Below are 19,497 nucleotides of genomic sequence, written 5' to 3'. Positions count from 1 at the left end.
GCAGACATAGCCATTTAGTAAATCAAGGTACACTTCTCTAGCATCCACAGTAAATGAAGGTACACTTCTTTAGCAGACAGAGCCATTCAGTAAATCAAGGTACACTTCTTTAGCAGATAAAGCCATTCAGTAAATCAAGATACACTTCTCTAGCAGACAGCCATTCAGTAAATCAAGGTACACTTCTCTAGCAGACAGCCATTCAATTAAATCAAGATACACTTCTCTAGCAGACAGCCATTCAGTAAATCTAGGTACACTTCTCTAGCAGACAGCCATTCAATTAAATCAAGATACACTTCTCTAGCAGACAGAGCCATTTAGTAGATCAAGGTACATTTCTTTAGCAGACAGAGCCATTCAGTAGATCAAGATACACTTCTTTAGCAGACAGAGCCATTCAGTAAATCAAGGTACACTTCTCTAGCAGACAGAGCCATTCAGTAAATCAAGATACACTTCTCTAGCAGACAGAGCCATTCAGTAAATCAAGATACACTTCTCTAGCAGACAGAGCCATTCAGTAAATCAAGATACACTTCTCTAGCAGACAGAGCCATTTAGTAAATCAAGGTACACTTCTCTAGCAGACAGAGCCATTCAGTAAATCAAGATACACTTGTCTAGCAGACAGAGCCATTTAGTAAATCAAGGTACACTTCTCTAGCAGACAGAGCCATTTAGTAAATCAAGATACAATTCTTTAGCAGACAGGGCCATTCAGTAAATCAAGATACACTTCTCTAGCAGACAGAGCCATTCAGTAAATCAAGGTACACTTATCTAGCAGACAGAGCCATTCAGTAAATCAAGGTACACTTCTCTAGCAGACAGAGCCATTTAGTAAATCAAGATACACTTCTCTTGCAGACAGAGCCATTTAGTAAATCAAGGTATGTAGTAGCATCATCATTTTGGAATAAATGACAACAACTGCATTATTTAGGGTCTAACGGCACTTTAATGGTCGATAGTAGTTTCCATTTTTATCACCCTGTAACAATATAATTAAAATACAATATAACAATACATTCATTATGCATATATAACTCAGGATACACAATACATAATATTTCATCATTTAAATTATAGTATTTAACATGACATGACATATAAAAGTAATTAATACACAATACACAATATGTCTTATGATTATAATTTTAACAGACAAATAAATGATTTAACATGTATATGTCTCTATTATAACAAATCATAATACACAAGATATTCTCAATCATGTGAAATACATACATATGTCCTGAAATAAGAATTATATTATAAAAATACATATACAAATATATTACATACCAAGTATGTGACACCAGGGCAAATGGAACTGGTCACACTTAAAAGGATTGACGTATCTGCGTATCTGCATAAAAGAATTACAATAATAACCACGCAGACACGTTATGTTTCATAAAATGTATAATAAAATACAACAATCTCTAAAGTGTTCATCACCACAAACATACACATTGCATTCATACTAAAATATGTTTATCACATATTTAGATATAGATTAATCAAATTACTGTATTAACAAGAATTAATATTACACTGTACAGTTTATAAAGTTATACAGAAATATATAATAATTACTTCTTATAAAGCATGATTTAGTCAATTACATTTACATTAAAATAGATGTTATTATAGTATAACCAAATAATAAATAGCCTAACTATAACTAACCTTAAATCTTCTCTGTGAATATATGAATCAACATGAAGTGTTAACTCCAGAAGAGTAAAATATAATGTGGACCACAATACCAGATGTATACCAGTATTTAAGGAAACAGTGAACTATAGAAAGCTATCACTTCAGACAAGAACATTAAAACCACATCAGCTTACACTGTACTCAAGCTGGAAACAATAGGACAGGCGCGGCGCATGGGTGATAGTGCTATTGTTAATAAGTTGTGCAAGGTGTCATACATGCTTGTGCAATTTATAACAAGTGTGTGTATTACTAATTAACAATGTGTGTGTGTTTGTTTGTTACCAGGCGAAGGTGGCCGTGGCTGAACAGACAGAGAAGGACATCGACCAGACGAGGAGTCAGTACATCCCGGTGGCCGTCAACACTCAGATTCTCTTCTTCTGCGTGGCTGACATGGCCAATATCGACCCCATGTACCAGTACTCACTCGAATGGTTCATCAACATCTTCCTCGGGGGCATCGCCAATGCAGAGCGAGCCGGTCAGTTAATTTGGTCAACTACGTTTCATAACGCTCACTTGTAGGCCATATGAAATCATATGTTTGTCTTGAGGCCATCGCCTGTTTTAAATAATGTGTACACCATTATATTCTTGTTAAAAATCTCTGAGGCTGTTTTAGATGAGTAGAACATTTGTTTTCTGATAATCAGTGAATTGGTGTATTTTGTTTACAAATATTTTTAGACTATACATTTCATGACATTACAAATTATAAAATTAAAGTGAAACATCACACAGTGTTTTATTTTGGTCCAATGTTTTATTAGACAAATAGCTGCAGTATGTTTGAGGCTTTTTTTAAGTTTTCATTCTGAATACTTGTGTAAAATATTTTTAGAGTATAGAGAACATAAACAAGTACTTCACGTTCAATCTGTACTGTGTTTTATTTGTGTTTCAGACAACATTCCACAGCATGTAGAGAACATAAACAAGTACTTCACGTTCAGTCTGTACTGTGTTTTATTTGTGTTTCAGACAACATTCCACAGCATGTAGAAAACATAAACAAGTACTTCACGTTCAGTCTGTACGGTGTTTTATTTGTGTTTCAGACAACATTCCACAGCATGTAGAGAATATAAACAAGTACTTCACGTTCAGTCTGTACTGTGTTTTATTTGTGTTTCAGACAACATTCCACAGCGTGTAGAGAACATAAACAAGTACTTCACGTTCAGTCTGTACAGTGTTTTATTTGTGTTTCAGACAACATTCCACAGCATGTAGAGAACATAAACAAGTACTTCACGTTCAGTCTGTACTGTTTTTTATTTGTTTACAGACAACATTCCACAGCGTGTAGAGAACATAAACAAGTACTTCACGTTCAGTCTGTACTGTGTTTTATTTGTGTTTCAGACAACATTCCACAGCATGTAGAGAACATAAACAAGTACTTCAAGTTCAGTCTGTAAAGTGTTTTATTTGTTTACAGACAACATTCCACAGCATATAGAGAACATAAACAAGTACTTCACGTTCAGTCTGTATGGTGTTTTATTTGTTTACAGACAACATTCCACAGCGTGTAGAGAACATAAACAAGTACTTCACGTTCAGTCTGTACTGTGTTTTATTTGTTTACAGACAACATTCCACAGCGTGTAGAGAACATAAACAAGTACTTCAAGTTCAGTCTGTAAAGTGTTTTATTTGTTTACAGACAACATTCCACAGCATATAGAGAACATAAACAAGTACTTCACGTTCAGTCTGTACAGTGTTTTATTTGTGTTTCAGACAACATTCCACAGCATGTAGAGAACATAAACAAGTACTTCACGTTCAGTCTGTACTGTGTTTTATTTGTTTACAGACAACATTCCACAGCATATAGAGAACATAAACAAGTACTTCACGTTCAGTCTGTATGGTGTTTTATTTGTTTACAGACAACATTCCACAGCGTGTAGAGAACATAAACAAGTACTTCACGTTCAGTCTGTACTGTGTTTTATTTGTTTACAGACAACATTCCACAGCATATAGAGAACATAAACAAGTACTTCAAGTTTAGGCTGTAAAGTGTTTTATTTGTGTTACAGACAACATTCCACAGTGTGTAGAGAACATAAACAAGTACTTCACGTTCAGTCTGTACAGTGTTTTATTTGTGTTTCAGACAACATTCCACAGCGTGTAGAGAACATAAACAAGTACTTCAAGTTTAGGCTGTAAAGTGTTTTATTTGTGTTTCAGACAACATTCCACAGCGTATAGAGAACATAAACAAGTACTTCACGTTCAGTCTGTACGGTGTTTTATTTGTTTACAGACAACATTCCACAGCGTGTAGAGAACATAAACAAGTACTTCACGTTCAGTGTGTACAGTGTTTTATTTGTGTTTCAGACAACATTCCACAGCATATAGAGAACATAAACAAGTACTTCAAGTTTAGGCTGTAAAGTGTTTTATTTGTGTTTCAGACAACATTCCACAGCATGTAGAGAACATAAACAAGTACTTCACGTTCAGTCTGTACAGTGTTTTATTTGTGTTTCAGACAACATTCCACAGCGTGTAGAGAACATAAACAAGTACTTCACGTTCAGTCTGTACAGTGTTTTATTTGTGTTTCAGACAACATTCCACAGCATGTAGAGAACATAAACAAGTACTTCAAGTTTAGGCTGTAAAGTGTTTTATTTGTATTTCAGACAACATTCCACAGCGTATAGAGAACATAAACAAGTACTTCACGTTCAGTCTGTATGGTGTTTTATTTGTTTACAGACAACATTCCACAGCGTGTAGAGAACATAAACAAGTACTTCACGTTTAGGCTGTAAAGTGTTTTATTTGTGTTTCAGACAACATTCCACAGCGTATAGAGAACATAAACAAGTACTTCACGTTTAGGCTGTAAAGTGTTTTATTTGTGTTTCAGACAACATTCCACAGCATATAGAGAACATAAACAAGTACTTGACGTTCAGTGTGTACAGTGTGTACAGTGTTTTATTTGTGTTTCAGACAACATTCCACAGCATGTAGAGAACATAAACAAGTACTTCACGTTCAGTGTGTACAGTGTTTTATTTGTGTTTCAGACAACATTCCACAGAGTGTAGAGAACATAAACAAGTACTTCACGTTCAGTCTGTACTGTGTTTTATTTGTTTACAGACAACATTCCACAGCATATAGAGAACATAAACAAGTACATCACGTTTAGGCTGTAAAGTGTTTTATTTGTGTTTCAGACAACATTCCACAGCATATAGAGAACATAAACAAGTACTTCACGTTCAGTCTGTACTGTGTTTTATTTGTGTTTCAGACAACATTCCACAGCGTATAGAGAACATAAACAAGTACTTCACGTTCAGTCTGTACTGTGTTTTATTTGTGTTTCAGACAACATTCCACAGCGTATAGAGAACATAAACAAGTACTTCACGTTCAGTCTGTACGGTGTTTTATTTGTGTTTCAGACAACATTCCACAGCGTATAGAGAACATAAACAAGTACTTCACGTTCAGCCTGTACAGCAATGTGTGCCGCAGTCTGTTTGAGAAACACAAGCTGCTGTTCGCCTTCCTCGTCTGTGTGAGAATCAAGATGCACAACGGACTCATCAACATGGTACACTTTCACCGTCTCACTCATTGCTGTGTGCGCTAGTCGAAATAGTCACACCTCATTTTGTGCATATCATATTTAATGCATTGTAATCATTTATAAAATATCCAGCATTTTAAATGTAATATAATTAACTGGGTAATAGGAGGTCAGCATTGGCTGAGAGGTGGATTTTTGTTTTTACTTAAATGGACGAATTGTCTACACTGCAATGATCTAATTTTTGGCCAGTGAGATAAAATAATAATCTTTATTTAAAGAAAGTGACACATTCAATGCAAATAGAGACTGGTCTCCCACATGGCCTTGTCTAAGCTAGAACAAACATTCATAAACACACACAAACCCCAATAACACTTTATTAGTACTTATATTGCAGACAAAGCATCAAATATAATATTAATAATATACAAATTATACTGTGGTGGGGTATTGTGGAGATAAGTTATTATTATTTTGTACAACATTATGCTAGGGTGAAATAATAATTTCTTTTACATTTTAGCTCATTATTTCTTAGAAAGATCTGTGCCAATATCAAGAATTAGCCAAATTAGCCATTGGCTAATTAAAAAAAAAAAAGGCTAATAAAATTTGGCTAAAATTTGGGCTACGCCATTTTCTGTCTTCTGATGTGAATTAACGGTTACATAATCTATCTGACACCTCAAACATAATAATACTACCAAATATTCAATTAGCGTAATAGCGATCTCGCGACCAGTAACGAGAAACGGTGTCATGCAGAATACAGCGTAGGCCTTGTAATGTTTGCTTATTTTAATAATCACGGTTATGCATTCAACATGTATGACAGCAATATCCGGAAGATCTGTAACTTGTTATTTTTACTTTGTAAAATCTTTGAACCAAAGTAATAAAAACAGACCGACAATGCGTGTCAATTTGAATACACATGCCAGTTCAGGGCCGAAAGACATGTAGGCTATCTCAAGGGCTAAGTTCAGCCAGACTGAGCGAAAACAAAACGTTCGCTAGACTGGTTTGTGCTCGACACAACGAACACCAATCAAATAGTTCGCGAACGTTAGGAAGAACGTTCGTTGGCTGAACTGAGGACAGCTTTCAGTGCAAATATACGTCACGCTTCAGAGTCAGCTGACACCCGCTTGTCAAGAGACATCGTTGCGGACATTAAACAATACGATTACACAAAAGTAAATCTTGATGTAAATTTGTAGAAAAACAATAGTTATTCGCATCAATGAATACCTAACTGCAGTTTTTGTTTATTCCTTTGTTTTTGTTAATTTCGTACCCATGGTCGAGAGCACGCATGCAGATCGTGATCGCCGGAAATGCACATGCAATCTTGATGTAAATTTGTAGAAAAACAATAGTTATTCGCATCAGTGAATACCTAACTGCAGTTTTTGTTTATTCCTTTGTTTTTGTTAATTTCGTACCCATGGTCGAGAGCACGCATGCAGATCGTGATCGCCGGAAATGAACATGCAGTATTTAAATTATACAAATTGCAGTTAAATGTACACTGAATAAAATTAGTTTACAATAATCATATTTGTTAGATAATTTTAAATATAAATATGTAAGACTGTGAGGTGACATTTAATAAGTTAGCTGGATTTTAAAAAGACCATAAATTTTAATTTTATTAAAGGTTTTTTTGTTTTGTTTTTTGTTTTAACAAGCATTTAACAGGACGCTGAAATCAACAGCAAACAACATGGCATAAATTATGAAATTGTTTGGGTGGGGAATTGATGGGTCACTTCAAAAAAAAGCAAGCAAAAAAAAAGCAATTCAAACTAACATAAAGATTGCTATTTAAAAAAATAATGAGCTCTATATAAAAAATAAAAAAAAGCTCTCAAATTTTTATTTGCGAAAAAAAGGAAGAAAAAACCCAAAAACATCCATAAACATCCACCCACCCCATATTTCTGTATGTTTGTTAATTTAATGTCAAAGGCCTTAAAAGTGGGGGTGGGTGTATGGGGTACTGGCTTCCAGCTCTGAAGATATTGCATAACCCCATCCCAACCCCACCCCCGCTAAAAAATCGAAGTAATATATTAACTGCCCCTACCCCCATTGAGGTTTTGTTATTCCTATTTATTCCAGTTTGTACACAATTAGCTGAAAAAAATATATTTTCATATTCATATATAAATACTCTATACAGTACTGTGTGAAACAAATTTGGCTAAAACATTTTCAATATGGCTAATAAAAATTCCATTTGGCTAATATTTTGGCTACAGGTATTTTTGATCCAGGTGAGCCCTGAGGGTTGATTTTGGACATTGTCCCCATACTGTTGAACAGTAATTAATATTAGGTTGATTGAATTGTAGAAACAATCTCATGATGTTGATCGAGGTGTTTGTGAGTTTTCTTAAATTACTAAGTAGAAAGGGACCGGCCTCGGTGGCGTCGTGGCAGGCCATCGGTCTACAGGCTGGTAGGTACTGGGTTCAGATCCCAGTCGAGGCATGGGATTTTTAATCGAGATACCGACTCCAAACCCTGAGTGAGTGCTCCGCAAGGCTCAATGGGTAGGTGTAAACCACTTGCACCGACCAGTGATCCATAACTGGTTCAACAAAGGCCATGGTTTGTGCTATCCTGCCTGTGGGAAGCGCAAATAAAAGATCCCTTGCTGCCTGTCGTAAAAAGAGTAGCCTATGTGGCGACAGCGGGTTTCCTAAAAAAACCCAGTGTCAGAATGACCATATGTTTGACGTCCAATAGCCGATGATAAGATAAAAAATCAATGTGCTCTAGTGGCATCGTTAAATAAAACAAACTTTACTTTAAGTAGAAAGGATATTTGTCTTATGATATATTCAATATAATCTTAAGGTTCAGTCAGTGTATAATCCAAGAAGCTTTTTACAAGTGCAGGGTTCAATAATTAAACAATTGATTTTAATAGCTAAAATTCTGTTATGATTTTTAAGATTTTGAAGTGTCTTCATAGACATTTCTGATGGAAATGTTTTTTTAATTATCCTTTGTGTTAATGTTTTCTCTCACTGTGATTGTTTTTCTTATTGACCAGGAGGAGTGGAGGTACCTAATAGCAGGTGGAACGTCCAAACCAGAAGAAATGTCAAACCCTGCCCATGAGTGGATGTCGGATCGCTCCTGGAATGATATCCTTACTCTCCCTTCTTTGCCAAAGTTTGCTGACTTTGCCCATGATTTCCAACACAATCTTGAAGGCTTCAAGATGATATTTGACAGTCCAGAACCTCATCGGTACGTTAACATGTTGGTTACTTACAAGTCTTTCTTTTTTTCAAATAGTTTTGTATTGTCTTTTATTTTTTGAATGTAGCATTTGGCAGTTGAGTTTGTATCATTTATTTCATTTTATTTTGATGGACTGTTCATCATTATTGTGTTATTAATGGAACGATTCATTTGACTGAAGATCTGTTTCTAAACATCTGACATTTTTCTAGCTGAGTAAACTAAAGACCTTGCTTTGTATTACAGGGAGGAACTGCCAGGGCAATGGAAGGAGAATTTGGACAAATTCCAGGGGATGATTGTTCTCAAGTGTCTGCGTCCAGACAAAGTGTCACACTGCATGCAGGACTTCGTGGCTGACAACCTCGGACAGCGTTTCATTGAGCCCCAGGTAACATCTCTCTCGTCAAGCACAGTACACTTCTCTACCGGGGCACTGAGTATTGAAAATTCCTTAAAGCTACTCAAAATTTTATTATTGGAAGCAATCATTTTAATATATAATGTCTCTTTCTCTGTTGGTGTCTCTCTCTCTCTCTCTCTCTCTCTCTCTCTCTCTCTCTCTCTCTCTCTCTCTCTCTCTCTCTCTCTCTCTCTCTCTCTCTCCCTCTCTCCTCTCTCTCTCTCTCTCTCTCTCTCTCTCTCTCTCTCTCTCTCTCTCTCTCTCTCTCTCTCTCTCTCTCTCTCTCTCTCTCTCTCTCTCTCTCTCTCTCTCTCTCTCTCTCTGTGTGTCTGTTATTACTAATGCTGTTTATTGTTGCATCATCATCTGTTATAATATATGGCAAGCTTTTATTATAGTAATTGCTTGTTGACCAATTTATATTATTCAAACGGAAAATTTAATTATTATGTAGAGGGATCCTGTCACATCATTTCAGAGACTAGCAAATTTGAAAAAAACACCCGAACTCAAGTCTTAATGTTAAATGTTTGAAGTGAAAAACTTTCTTTTTAATTCTGGAGAAGACTTTATGTAATTGTCAAGGAGTAGTAGTCATTACCAGTTGAAATGATACACTAAGATACTATGTTTTGGGGAGGGTTTTATGACTTTTTTATTACTGTACCATGTTTTGGAAATTGGTTCTTGTTACTTGTTCACGAATACGTCAACATGTGTTGTGTTTCAGACGACCGACCTGCACCTCGTGTACAAGGACTCATCCCCCACCACACCCCTGGTGTTCGTCCTGTCACAGGGAACAGACCCAGCCGCAGATCTATACAAGTTCGCTGAGGAAATGAGATTTGCGAAGAAGCTGTCGGCCATATCACTTGGACAGGGACAGGTTTGTCGCTCACTGTTAGCACTAGGTTATCTGTATCCACTAGGAAGAATTAATATATAAATATATAAGAACCTCCACTCTGAATAAATTTATACATAGACTTTAGATTGGTGAAGTATTTGTGTAATAATATGTGTTGCATGACTCTACTCAAAAGGATTAATTGAAGCAGCCTGCCAAATGCACACTCAAGAATTATTGTAATTTTAAAGGGAGGTAACTGCATGTATACACATACATGGAGGACTTTGATAACACTAATTACATATCTTCCCTATTACATTTAAAAAAAAAATGTATTTAACTTTGGCAATTGTATATAACCTTTGCCAGTGTTTAAAGTTAACTATATTAGAATTGTGTTTTTTTGGTAATATGTGTCATTTCCATAGTAAAGGTAATATCTGATATATGATAGAACATAAAGTGAAGAAGCAGTGGGGAACAGAAGAATAAGGCCTTTAAAAATATATGTCTTTTCAGTTTTATTCTTGGAAAAAAGTAGGGTAGCAAGGAAGGATTTTTTTGTTTTGTCTTTTTAAATCATTAGGAGATTCCAGTTTTATTTATTGGTGTTCAAGCTTGCTGAACTGCTTTTTGCGAAAATGACAATAAAAAAAAAATATATAAAAAATTATCTGCCGCCAATGTTAAGACTTTTTTGTGTGTGTGTATGTCAAAACATTTCAGAGTTGCAGCATAAAAGTAAGGTAGGCCAGGAAACCAGGAACACACATATTGTTTTTAAGCTCAAGCTCCACCTTACATGTTTTGTTTTTTCTTATTTGACCAACTGTTTTAATAATACTGGTAAGATTGCATGTTGTTAATGTGTGTTTCTGCACTGTCAGGGGCCGCGTGCGGAAGCAATGATGCGGAGTGCGATGGAGCGTGGGAAGTGGGTCTTCTTCCAGAACTGTCACCTCGCCCCCAGCTTTATGCCGGCCCTCGAACGCCTCATTGAACAGATCGACCCAGACAAGGTCAGTCCCTCTTATCAATACATACTGTTCTGTGGTTACCAGCTGAGTAAAACCATTGTGTAGGCAATTGGTGCTTAAATCAGTCTCTTTTCACAGGAGATGTAAACAGTGTGTACTTGCCATTTGACACTTCCAGTGAAAACATGTATTTACATGTAACATGCTTGGTGTTGTTTTGAGGGAAGATATGTGTGCATCAAATGTAACTTTGCTTATTGTAAATTATAAACATACAATATATCTGATGAATTGAAAAAAAAGTCAGTAAATAACATTGTTCTATTTCACATCTTTGATCATAAAAATCACAGAGGTGGTATATCCCATACCCTCAAAGATTTTGTATCAATTTTGAAAACTGTATTTTATTTTAATTCACCTGACACTTTAAACATAAGCAATGTATTCCACTGCTAGACAAGTGAAAAAACGTACCCTCTGTTTCAACAGGTTCACCGTGATTTCCGTCTTTGGCTGACCAGCATGCCGAGCGATAAGTTCCCCGTATACATCCTCCAGAATGGATCGAAGATGACCGTGGAACCCCCGAGAGGAATCAAGGCCAACCTCCTCAAGTCGTACTCTGGCTTCAACGATGAGTTCCTTAATGCCTGCGGAGACAAGGTCAGTACAGCTCACAAAACAACACAGGTGGGCTAGGGTCATCTTAACAACGGTGGACTAAATCCACCCAGGTTTAATAATCATAGAGCAGCTGATGATGATAGACTGGGGTCATTGTAAGAACTGTTGATTAAATCCACCCTAGTTTAATAGTCATAGAGCAGCTGATATTGATAGACTGGGGTCGTCGTAAGAACTGTTGATTAAATCCACCCCAGTTTAATAGTCATAGAGCAGCTGATGATGATAGACTGGGGTCGTTGTAAGAACTGTTGATTAAATCCACCCCAGTTTAATAGTCATAGAGCAGCTGATGATGATAGACTGGGGTCGTTGTAAGAACTGTTGACTAAGTCCACCCCAGTTTAATAGTCATAGAGCAGCTGATAATGATAGACTGGGGTCGTCGTAAGAACTGTTGATTCATCCACCCCAGTTTAATAGTCATAGAGCAGCTGATTTTGATAGGCTGGGGTCGTCGTAAGAACTGTTGACTAAATCCACCCCAGTTTAATAGTCATAGAGCAGCTGATAATGATAGACTGGGGTCGTTGTAAGAACTGTTGATTAAATCCACCCCAGTTTAATAGTCATAGAGCAGCTGATAATGATAGACTGGGGTCGTCGTAAGAACTGTTGATTAAATCCACCCCAGTTTAATAGTCATAGAGCAGCTGATAATGATAGACTGGGGTCGTCGTAAGAACTGTTGATTAAATCCACCCCAGTTTAATAGTCATAGAGCAGCTGATGATGATAGACTGGGGTCGTTGTAAGAACTGTTGACTAAGTCCACCCCAGTTTAATAGTCATAGAGCAGCTGATAATGATAGACTGGGGTCGTCGTAAGAACTGTTGATTCATCCACCCCAGTTTAATAGTCATAGAGCAGCTGATTTTGATAGGCTGGGGTCGTCGTAAGAACTGTTGACTAAATCCACCCCAGTTTAATAGTCATAGAGCAGCTGATAATGATAGACTGGGGTCGTTGTAAGAACTGTTGATTAAATCCACCCCAGTTTAATAGTCATAGAGCAGCTGATAATGATAGACTGGGGTCGTCGTAAGAACTGTTGATTCATCCACCCCAGTTTAATAGTCATAGAGCAGCTGATAATGATAGACTGGGGTCGTTGTAAGAACTGTTGACTAAATCCACCCCAGTTTAATAGTCATAGAGCAGCTGATAATGATAGACTGGGGTCATCGTAAGAACTGTTAATTAAATCCACCCCAGTTTAATAGTCATAGAGCAGCTGATAATGATAGTGTGTCTGAATGACAGCCTTAGGAACCAGAATTCAAGATGTATCTAAGTTCATTAGCAATTTTAAATATTCCTACAAACATGACCCAGGTAGCTAGAATTGCTCATATCAATCTTTTCTCAATGATAAGCTAGTAACAAGTTGGTAGTAACTATTTGTGTAGCCATCACACAGAGTTCACAATGGAGTATAAGTCACTTCTCAGAGTATTTAGTGAAACATTCAGATCAACCATCGAATGCCCTTTAACTTGTTGAGATTACTGAAAACTCAGTCTGTTGTGTCAGTTAGCCCTTTCTGACTACAATACATTTAGATGTCATGTGAAATCTAAATAGAGCAAATAGCCTTTTAGTTAAAATAGTTGTGAAAGCATGCATGTGAAAATAATGCATGCGAAAGCAATGCATGCGAAAGCAATGCATGTGGAGATTTCTGCATATGTGATATATATGTTGAATTCTCAGGTAGGTAATAGAATTTCAGTTGTTTGTGGGGAGGGTGTTTTTGTTAATGTTCTTGAATGGCAGTATTTAGAAAATAACTAAATATGTTTGAAATTTAAAATGTAAATGTTGTTTGTATATTTCAGAAAGAAAAGGTAATGTGGTCTATAGTGATTCTTCCTTTCATTTATGCTTTATAAAGTTTCACTAATGCATGTTACATGTTACATTTAGCATTTAAAATGTTTTGTTTATTTGTTAAGTATTCATACTTTTTTCTATACATAACTAGTAGCTATGGTATTTCAAAATTCTTCTTATTAAAGATGATCCAGTGCCTAACTTGTAGTCTGTTTGTACAAATAGTAGCTATGGTATTTCAAAATTCTTCTTATTAATGATGATCCAATTTCTAACTTGTATTTTGTCTCTTTAGAAAACTGCATTTCCTTTCCCTTTAACTTATCTACGTGCTTATATCCAATTAAGGTTCAAGGTACACACCTCAGCTATCTGGGCTGTCTGTCCAGGACAGTGAGTTGGGGTTTAGATTGTTAGTGGTTACTGAGAGAGAAGAGGGTGTAGTGGTCTTACACCTACTCATTGAGTCTTTAAACTCACTCTGGGTGGGAGCCAGTATCGGGCTGCGAACCCTGTACCTACCAGCCTTATGTCCGATGGCCTAACCACGACACCACCAAGGCCGTTAACTGCATTTTTCATTGCAGAATTCCTCTATAGTAAATGGGAGATAACTCAAATTATGTTATTGTCGTATCTTTACTTTGTGATTATCTCACCATGTTATCATCTCTCATCATAATATGCATGTTCTGCAGTTAGACTGTCTAGTATATGTATTTCTCTCATTTCATTAAATCTTACTACTCTTTCCTTTCAATTATATTAGCTTATTTATCCTTAAAATACTTGTTCTGATAGAACGCAGGTGTAGGTGGCCAAACAGACAAAAGAAAGAAATTAGTAATGTGCTGAATTAGATTAGTTTAAGTGTAAATAGAATAGTTTATTAACTGACAGAGTAGGGGACATGTACCTACACAGACAAAAAACACATATACACAAACACACACACACACACACACACACACACACAATCACACTCACATATGTATGTTGAAATATAAAATACTGTTAGAACAGTATATAGTTTTTATAATTTTATTCATAAATAGTAAGTTCTTAAGACAGATTAAGGTTTTTAGATGGGCTGTATGGAAAATATATCTTACACTTATAGATTAAGGAAATCTTAATTGAGAGAAATTGATGACAAATCTCAAATGACTATAAAGGTATTACAGGTTGTCTGTTTTAGTGAAATGATGATGTTCGACATTGGTGTTCACACACACACACACACACACACACACTTTATGTGAGGCTTGTTTTAGAATTGATTACACAAGGAGGCAGGCAGAGTATGACAAATATTTTGAAAAGTCACTAGCCACAGGGCTAGTGGCTTTGTAAAAACCACTAGCCCACCTAGATAAAGCACTAGCCAAAATTCCTGATCAACTATAACTGGATTTTTATATAATTTTTGTAACATTACACATTTACAAGTATAACGGTAAAATAAGACAAACACTTAAATCATGTTGTAACTTTTAGTTTTTTGTCGTGTCGTACATTTGGTTTTTTGTCAAGTGTGATCCATCGTCATTGTCCCATTTTCGCTTTTGCCTTCCCCCCGGGGAAAAATAATTGAGCAAATTCATGGTTGATATCTAAACCCACTATCAAAATAATTAAATTTAAATGTAGGTACGACAGTGTGACACGGTAATAGATGGTTAGGTGTATTTGGTAGTGGGTTATGCATTTACTAAATGATTTAGGGCCTACTATTTATGTTGCCAGGAACACTATGTAACAGTGAAGCCAATTGCTCAAATACAGGGCATCATCCCCTGTCAGACCGATATCAAAAGAATATAATGGCGACATCTAATCTGTTGTTTAAATGATGAATAAAAAAGGTATTATCTTGTATCGGTAGCTGTAACACATTATCCAAACCGCTACACATAATAGGCCAAGCCGAGTCGTTGCATGTGCGGTTACCATTAAAGTAAATTGTTTTCCTGATTGCCGATAACCACATGTAAGCAAAGTGTTAAATTAGAAAACAATAGGTAAATAAAACAAACACTGAAATTCAAAGCATGACTGGGGTTTACTTGATTGAGATTAACCTGTTATCGCGATTGGTGATTTCCAAGTTCTTAGCCTAAAACATATGTGCGAGATTAACCACCACGTGACGTGTCCAACCAATCAAAACACGCGTGTCATTAGACTTATTTCCTGTGCCAGAAACTTGAAAGGGAAAAGTAAACAATGCATGCTGTAACTGTGACGATGTAGAGATAGCATGTTACTGCAGTTTGCAGACCTAGTTCAAGTGGATTATTATTATATACTGACTGCGTTGTTGATACTATTCGAAGACAAACGTCACGATCAAATGTATTAAACGAAATTTCAGCCAAGAGAAAAAGAAAAAAGAAGAGAAAAAAAACCCACGAGCGATAAGGATGGTGGGGATCACTAGCCCTGCGGGCTAGTGGTTTTACGTTTCTCACTAGCCCGAACTTAAAAACCACTACCCACGGGCGTCGGGCTAGCGGATTTGTCGAACTTTGGAGGCAGGAGACGCCATAGTTTATTAGTTTGTGCCTGATGGGTCTGATGTCATCTGTTCTCTGTGCAGACTTGTTTGAACCAGATTGTATTGTATGGTTGGTGGGTACACAACAATGATTACCTCATGCCCGTCCTTGTGATCTATTCTGGACAGTGTATTGTATGGTTGGTGGGTACACAACAATGTGATCTATTCTGGAAGAGGCCTCAGAAGTGTGTTGAACAGTGACACAGCCATTGCTTCACTTGAGTTACTTATCAAGCATGTGGCCTCAGATTACAGTTATCTTCCCATTTGGTTGTCCAAAATCCGGAAGTTTCACCGGGCAAGTAGTCTGCTGTTTGACTGTGATTATTTCATGGCAGACAGCTATGAAGTGGCAACTGTTTGACTGAAGTGACAGGGGATAGCATGTAGTTTGTAAACATGTGTGACTTGTTGACATTGAAGACTTGTTTGTGGTAATTCCGGCCCATGCAAAAGTAGTGCTTTTTGTGTAAAATGGGTGTACTCCGGCCTGGTTTAGAGGGTGTGTCTGTTTAAACCAATATGCTGGGAGAAAGAGCTGGATAACAGGGGTTGTCCTTTTCAGGGTATGTGTCCCCCATGCAGGCAAAGGTACATACAAAACTTCACGGGCCTGCTGATATTAATAAAAATGTTATAGCCACTAAGGCTATATAGAAACATATAGCGAAATTAATTGTGGTCTGAGGCCTGATATAGTTCACACATTACACCGGTTAAATGCTTGATTCTGATGAAAGTATTATAACCAGAGAGGTGAAATTACACAGACTGATTGTGCATGCCACAAGGAATATGAAAACTAATTTATTTATTTTCTAAATATTTTATTAAATTAAAAAACATTTTTTTTTAATTTATTAAAAATTAAAATTAAAATTTTCAACTTTTAAATTTCAGTATCCTCCAAAATAGCATAAAATGACCTCTGATGTTACTACAGGTTGTTGCAATATTTTTTAACAGTTTTGAGCTAATAATTTGGTAAAAATGAGCAAAACTTGGATTTTGTTAGTCAATATTGAGATTTTAATTTTTTTTACATATTGAATTTTAATGAGTTTCTCAATTATTGCAATTGGACAGAAGATCTAAATATAATGAATATATCACTACTAAATGTAATTAAACACTTTAAATAAATAGTATACAGTTTTTAACAAGATTAAGTACTCTAATAATACATTTCACCTACATTTATGTAAATTACACACTTCAGTCATTTTTCAAAAATGGTCTTTTATCCTTAGAAAATCTAATAGGCTAATATTCTATGCTGTCTGAATGTATTTATTGTGTTCAGTAATCAGATGCTGGTATACTTGTCAAGTTTATTGCAGAAAATGTGCCAAAAAGGTTAACATTTGGCTTGTAATACAGATGGCAGAATAATCCATAATGCATATTCAGTGGTCATTACTACAAACATCCTTCCAATCAAGAAATACTACACTGAGGTATCCCAGACACTGGCACATGACTACACTTGTTAACAGTTATCACTGGAAACTGAAAAATATGGTGCAAGTACCTCTTGGTAGGATTTATATCAGCATTTTGTGACAAAATCTTCATTTTCAAAGTTGTCGTCAACAAAAAAAATATTATGGTGTATACCTAAGTAATATCTGTAGGGCATATTCATATTAATATGCATTTATATGGACTGTTTTGCCTTTTACAAAGTGGCTACATGTCTAATACAGTAAATGAAGTAGATTAAGTAAATACAGCAGGTCAAAATTGAATATGAGGCCTATCATGTCTAATTTTCCCTGAAATTAGTGTGTAAACATTTGTTGCAAATGGCCCCAATTTTGTGACTTTCACCATCCCTCTGACACATTTCTAATTATGTATCATGAATTCAGTCACCATATCTTTACTAAGCCTCCACTTATCATATCTAAAATGCAAAATTTTAGTTTTGGATTTTTTTGTTTTTCAAAAATTTAAATTTAAGTTTAATATTTCATTAAAAATGAAGTAAAATCTAATGATTGATTTTTTTTCCTTTAAATATTTCAAAATCTTTCCAAGACAACACTGTGCAGATAGAACATATGTAGAAGAAAAAATAGCTGCTCATTGTATGAAGAAATTCCAAAATTTGATAAAGTTATTACATTTTGAAGTTGGTGTCCCTCAAGTTTCCATTGCTAAAATTGGCCATGGCAAGGCACTGTGGTAGGTGTTTTAACACAGCCTCTGTATACTCTCAGTTTAAAGGTGACATACCGATACTTACCGAGCATTGCTTTAATATGTATATCATTGGAATGCATTAGTGTGGGCCAGTTTTTAGGAGAAAAAATGGACTGATAGGCCTCAGATTACAGTTATCTTCCCACTTGGTTGTCCAAAATCTGGAAGTTTCACCGCGCAAGTAGTCTGCTGTTTGACTGTGATTATTTCATGGCAGACAGCTATGAAGTGGCAACTGTTTGACTGAAGTGACAGGGGATAGCATGTAGTTTGTAAACATGTGTAACTTGTTGACATTGAAGACTTGTTTGTGGTAATTCCGGCCCATGCAAAAGTAGTGCTTTTTGTGTAAAATGGGTGTACTCCGGCCTGGTTTAGAGGGTGTGTCTGTTTAAACCAATATGCTGGGAGAAAGAGCTGGACAACAGGGGTTGTCCTTTTCAGGGTATGTGTCCCCCATGCAGGCAAAGGTACATACAAAACTTCACGGGCCTGCTGATATTAATAAAAATGTTATAGCCACTAAGGCTATATAGAAACATATAGCGAAATTAATTGTTGTCTGAGGCCATGTGTGTCCACAGTTCATAGTAGCTGTTGTTTGAACAATGTCAGTGGGCTACATTGATGACATCACTTGAGGCAGTTCGTTCTTTATTTTAGACATGTTTGAAATTTCATGTTTTGTTTATTTTTTGTTTGTTTGGGGGGGTTTTGCGGGGACGGTGTTTTGTTTTTTGTTGTGTTTTTGTGGGTTTCTTACTCTTGTAGGGGACAATATGTTTCACCTCTGTAATAATAATAATAGTAATAAAATGCTTTATTTTCAGAGGGTAAACACATTCAGTACAAGGTGACTGGTCTCCCATGAGGCCCTCTCTAATCTATACATGATATTATACATAAATCCATTCAAAGAAACAACATCAACATACATGTAATATGTATAGCATGAGGATTAATAGCACATATTATGAATATTTTAATAATATTTAAATCAATTTGTTAAGAAACTTGAGTCAGTGATAACTCAATACATCATTAGTTTAACAAACACATCAAAATCAACAACAAAGGTATATTTTAAAATTGATTATTATTTGAATAGTGCTTAAAATAACTGGATTTGAATGAGGCGAGGGATTGAGAATATTTTATCTTTGAAGGTAGTGTGTTCCACAGTTTAGTTCCCCTGCATGAAAAACTATGGCGATAAAATTCTGTTCTTGATTTTAATTCATAAAGATGACTATGTTGAGTTGACCTCAGATTTAAGGAGTAGTATGTTTGTTTTCACAATGCCTCAAGATATTGAGCAGATAGAAATTTTGTTTATAATTTTATCGTGTACTGTTACGGATGAAGTTTGACTTTCATGGCAATTTATCCATTTTTGACATAGTGATGGCCTACGAAAA

The 19,497-nt window shown here is 35.9% G+C and overlaps 1 protein-coding gene across 1 annotated transcript in view; it reads left to right on the top strand.

Annotated features, from left to right (window-relative positions):
* LOC121370223 (dynein heavy chain 1, axonemal-like) overlaps nt 1-19,497 on the top strand; it is a 175,400-nt gene that overhangs the window by 122,460 nt on the left and 33,443 nt on the right. The window contains exons 63-70 of the mRNA XM_041495345.1: nt 2,014-2,209; nt 5,172-5,323; nt 8,367-8,566; nt 8,807-8,951; nt 9,694-9,852; nt 10,704-10,835; nt 11,286-11,459; nt 13,320-13,328. Coding sequence (XP_041351279.1) covers nt 2,014-2,209; nt 5,172-5,323; nt 8,367-8,566; nt 8,807-8,951; nt 9,694-9,852; nt 10,704-10,835; nt 11,286-11,459; nt 13,320-13,328 — 1,167 coding nt within the window. The remainder of the gene's footprint in view (nt 1-2,013; nt 2,210-5,171; nt 5,324-8,366; nt 8,567-8,806; nt 8,952-9,693; nt 9,853-10,703; nt 10,836-11,285; nt 11,460-13,319; nt 13,329-19,497) is intronic.

The sequence above is a fragment of the Gigantopelta aegis genome, chromosome 4 (assembly GCF_016097555.1).
Source record: "Gigantopelta aegis isolate Gae_Host chromosome 4, Gae_host_genome, whole genome shotgun sequence".
NCBI classification, from domain to species: Eukaryota; Metazoa; Mollusca; class Gastropoda; order Neomphalida; family Peltospiridae; genus Gigantopelta; species Gigantopelta aegis.
The sequence above is the reverse complement of the archived record's forward strand: the minus strand, read 5'-3'. Positions and strand labels throughout refer to the sequence as shown.